The sequence below is a fragment of the Harmonia axyridis genome, chromosome 1 (genome assembly GCF_914767665.1).
Source record: "Harmonia axyridis chromosome 1, icHarAxyr1.1, whole genome shotgun sequence".
In the NCBI taxonomy this organism is placed as follows: Eukaryota; Metazoa; Arthropoda; class Insecta; order Coleoptera; family Coccinellidae; genus Harmonia; species Harmonia axyridis.
Genome location: NC_059501.1, coordinates 11,949,580 through 11,954,801, shown reverse-complemented (window position 1 = coordinate 11,954,801; position 5,222 = coordinate 11,949,580). Strand labels below are relative to the sequence as shown.

The 5,222-nt window shown below is 36.7% G+C and overlaps 1 protein-coding gene across 1 annotated transcript; it reads left to right on the top strand.

Annotated features, from left to right (window-relative positions):
* The first annotated feature begins 2,312 nt into the window (after nucleotides 1-2,312).
* Nucleotides 2,313-3,977, top strand: LOC123671046. The gene is made up of 3 exons (XM_045604695.1): nucleotides 2,313-2,516; nucleotides 3,606-3,738; nucleotides 3,973-3,977. Exons 1-3 carry the CDS (start codon nucleotides 2,313-2,315, stop codon nucleotides 3,975-3,977), a joined length of 342 nt encoding a protein of 113 aa, XP_045460651.1.
* Nucleotides 3,978-5,222: the final 1,245 nt, after the last annotated feature.

Genomic DNA, 5,222 nt, shown 5'->3' with positions numbered 1-5,222 from the left:
TAGTGTAAATACTTTATGAACCTTTGGGGATAATATATATAGAGAAATAATTTTTATATCTAGGAACACACATCGTCAAAAGTCTTGGCCCCCTATCAACTCTCAACTTGTTGAATGTAACATGACAATTTGTTTTGAATTTTGTTTGATTCTTCACATCACATCTTATCACTTCAATGAAAACTATAAACGAACGTTTCTTCTTCGGGAGAATACAGGTGTATTTGAAGTTAATCTGTTTTCAGCGAATAACAAAATTTGTAATATTGAGAATATTCCGTGGAATATGCCGGAACATTCAATTTCTCAGTTTGACCGCACAAGAATAGTAGTCCTACATCAAGAAGCTTTGTCGAACCACCAGATTGCGCAATGCTTGAATATTCCAAGGACTTCAGTAAGGCGAAATATGGCCCTGATCCTAGAAATCGGCAGCGTTGCCCGGAGACCGGTACCTGGTCCACCCAGAGTAACATGTGCAAGGAAAGAGCATTACATCGCAAATTTTACTTGAAGAAATCGAATGGTATCTGTAACAGCCTTTTGAAGTAATTTTTTGAGGATCTATAGATGGTTAGTCTAAACCAGTACAATAAGGAGACGGTTGCATTCCTCAAATTTAAGGGCAAGAAGACCTTTAAGAGTAGCTCGTCTATCACCTGGACATAAAGCTCTGCAATGGGCAGAACACTACTAAGACTGATTTTTACCACAATGGCGCAATGATGACTTCATTTTGATCGCATTAAGATAACAAAAAATCGAGCAAAATATATCAAAATTTCTGCAACAACAGTTCCGATTCGGATGAAATTTTTTTTTTCAGAATAATAATAACTTGCATGGTTATTCCAAATTTCAGAGATTCGTATCATGGGAACTACTCATTTTGATAAATAATTGACAACAATGACACATCTCATAGCTACATATTTAGAGTTCTGTAGTCTCCAACAATGCAATAGGTGCGAAGAACGGGTGCTCAAAAGCTCATGACGCCAAGTCATAACTTGTCTGTAATTCGTGTAATCATCAACTCTATCAATAAATTGGCCTTTTCTTGATCGAAAAACTGTCAGCCAGAAGATTATCCCATGAAACAGAATCGATATCACCCAATCCAAGCAACGTAGACGATTAGAAGGTTTCTTTGCAGAAAGGTAATTCACATGGCTGTTTGCTTCCGGCAGCTTAACAACACCAACCATTATCGTTATTACTGTTATTATGGAATGAGTCGAAGAAGAGGATTTTCCACTGCAATAAAATCTCCGGTGTAACGCATAAATTTCGCAATTTCAATTTGTTATTTGACTTGGAGATTATACGAACGGAAAGAGGTTATTTGATGCTTGGCTTTCCATGCCGAATGAAATGATCTATTCTAATTATTCAGGAAAAAATTCCTGGTTTATGATCACTTTCTCATAGGATTACCGGACTGTGCTGGGGTGACAGGACAAAGTTAAATGAAACGAGAAATTAGGAACTAATTTTGTACCGTTGCTGTTTGAGTGAACCCAGGAAGTGGAAAGTACATCACCAAATCTATACCGGGCTGTTTCAAGAATAAAATAAACAAAGGCTCTATGGTTTATGACTTCATGCTATCCCATAGAATGAATCAACACTGAGTTATTCTTCGGGTAATTTGAAACGTATGAATTTGTTTAGTTTTGAGTATTTTGACTATTAATTACACAATATTTTCTGAATAAATTGAGAAGATTTTATAGTTTCAAACAAAACTGATATAAATTGACACATGAAAAATAGAAATTTGAACACTTCTAGGTTTTAATTAATAGTCTAAATACTGAGATATGCTTTCGTTGAGCTGTTGATTGAAACTATGTAGAACCGATGGTAAAGATGAATTGTTATATTTGTCACATAATTATATCTTATCTGGTTCATTGTAAGGTGTAATTTTCATGAATATTCATTATCTCGTTGAAGTAACTAAAAATCCTGCTGGAAACCTTGCAGTTGCAAAGTCAAATAAAGAAAAAGATTCTCGAAAATCTGTAATTCTGGAACTACACTGGCGAGCAAAAAAAGTCACAAGACTTTACACTGTTCTTCTCAATTGACTCACGTGTTCAAATTGGTTCAATGATTTGTTTAACTCGAGTCTCTTCCATTAGAAAATCATCTAAATATGCGCGAAATGTGGACCTATGGCATAAAAAACGTGAATATACAAACATCTCCTAATAATACTTCACCAAAAATCATCGTTCATCGGTTGCGTTCGATATTGACCATTGGAAAGTTTGTTTTCCACTCCCTAATAGAAACAATTTCATGAAATGAGTTTACCAATTGAAGATTGGTCGAAAATAGTGGTACTTATTGAAAATGAGCTGAGCCAGAGATCTGTTGCTAGAAGAATGAATGTTAGCCTATCTGCAGTGCAGAGATTATTGACAAGGCATCAAGAGGAAAGCAGATTGGCCAGAAGACCTGGTTCTGGAAGAAGACGGTGCAAATCGTTGAAGAATGATAGATTCATGGTATCCACAACTTTTCAAGACCACATAGACCTTCGGCAGGTCCAGAACTTCTGAGAGAGCATCGAATTCCGCGTCTTCAATTTGGACGAGATCACCTTAACTGGTTAGAAGCTCAATGGGTCCAGGTACTTTTCTTTGATGAATTCAGATTCAGCATTCGAAGAGCTGATAGTCGTAGACGCGTTTATAGACGTCCAGAAGAAAATACGCCGATGCCTGCTCAGGCGCGGATCCAGGCCCTACTTTTGGGGGGGGGAAACTTTTAGATACTCAAAATACTGAAAATGTGGAAACCAAACACTTTTTTTGCCATTCATTTATGGGTTTTCAAAAAATGTATTGAAGATGAAATCTTTTAATTATTTGAGCCTTAGTATTTCAAATTCTATGGAGGGCGTCAAAATTTAAGAGGTGCCCGGGCTATTTGGGGGGGGGAACGTCCTCCAGTCCCCCCCTCTGGATCCACGCCTGTGCCTGCATATAGGAGCGAGTTTCATTCGGTGGAGGATCTGTTATGGTCTGAGAAGGTGTATCTTTAGGGGGGCGCACAGAGTTGTTTTCATTATTGGAGATTTAACACCAGTAAGGTACATAGAGAAAAATCTTATGTACTATGTTGTACCTTATATGCCATTTTTGGGAGATCAGGGAATTATAAGGCATGACAATGGAAGCCCACATACTGCTCAAATAGTAACAGCGAACCATGGGACCAACAGGAAAGGCGAGTCAGAACTACGGTTCCATCGCCCAGTAATCTACAATTAGAGCTCCGTAAAGACCTTCCTCATGAATGGGACAATATTCCCCAGGAGATAATTGGAAGGCTCATCACGAGCAAGCGAAGACATTTGTAAGCTGTTATCTGAAAGGGCTATGTTAGGGATATCCTTGAGAGACCATATTCGGAATGAAGAGATCAGGAGAAGAACGAAAGTAGAAGATGTAACGGGTAGTATAGAGGAAATAAAATAGGCCTGGTGGGACATGTGGCTCGGCAGGAAGACGATTGATGGACTAAGTGAATTGTACATTGAAGACCACGAGAACATAAACGAAGTGTAGGAAGACCACCAAAACGCTGGTTAGGTGACATTGAATCTAGGGTCGGACGATGTTGGCACCAGTTGGCTCAAGAAAGAGGAAATTGGAAAATTCAAGGAGAGGCCTATGTCCAATAGTGGATGCAGACAGGCTGTTAAAGAAGAAGAATCCAAGCTAGGTGAGGTGACACGTCATACTAATGATGAAATTTTCAGTGACGATAATTTTTTAAATTTTGAAGTTTTCGTATTTCTCAGAAAAGCTTATTATTTTCATACAATCCGAATGAAAATTTCATTTTGCTTTGGAAAATTTTCTTTCCTTGCCATTTCAGAAATTTCATTTTTCTCGTAAAAAATTTTATTTCATAAGGTCTTTTTTCAACGATTCGGGTATTAATTGCTATTTGCAGAGTGATACAATTCGACGTCAGTACTTTCCTCTTTTTCATCATAAAAAAATGAATCAAGAATTGCAATATAATTCATATTTTTTTCTATAAGTAAAAAACCAGCTCTTAGATGTTTGCGAAAGTCCTTGTATATTCTATGAGAAATATAAGGTTCATGTCGGACCGTCTGTTATTTCTAATGACGAAAACGAACCGTGAGATTGCCAAGCAAATCTGGAACTTTCATATAGTGAACCTTACGTTTGTTCCCATCGTAACTGTAAAGTGGTTTGTAACAAACTTCATTCTATAATTTTTCACCTCGTAATAATTATGAAGGAACGAATCGCCTGCGAAGTGATTTAAATTTTCAGTATCGTCATTGTCATCGAATTTTGAATGTGAAATATGTACTTGATTTTGAGGCAAACTCAATGAATATGAGATCTTACTGAAGATATTCGTATTGAATTATTCCTTATGAGGAAAGGTGAAAAAATTTGGATTTTTTATACATCAAATAGCCTGGGTACTGATTATCAATTATATCAAAATATTGAAAGTTAAGTGACACACTATATTTGTTGTTATTTGAAGAATGAATAAAAAAAGGTTTTTATGGAAAAACCATTGTGCAAGCAAATGAATTGCTTGATAAGTGTTATTCAGACTTTACTTCATCGACATTAAAGGTTACTTTCGAAGAACCACCGACAGCTAGTTGTCCGAGTTCGGCAGTTGTTTTAGAAACAGTCAAAAATCTCAAACATCGACTTGCAAAGGTTCTGATGAAGACTATGGCACCGGATTTTGGGACGTGTATATGGTATATTCGTCATTGACTATCTTGACAAAGGTGAAAATTAGTGAAAATATCACATAACTTTATTGGATCGGTTCAGTGCAGAAATCAGAAAAAAAACTTCATTTTGTCACAAATCGATGAATACCATAGTAATACTGAACAAATTGCGCTTCCAACTGATTGACTACACAGCTTAATATTTTTCAGATCTGGATCTCGAAGAAATGTTTCAGGAAAACGGACATGAATCACTTTTGAAGGTGACTATGATGATGACGATAAATGAAGGAGCTTTTGAGTGCTCCTTCGTTCATGCGCCAATTGTGCTTTTTAAGTCCATTTATACTTATAACGGGTGTTTTTTTTCGAGGTATATAACTTTATGTTGGCATTACTGTTCGAAATGGCGACCGATTTAACAGCTGTCAAGTGATTTATTCTCAGTTTGATTTGGCAATTCATCATG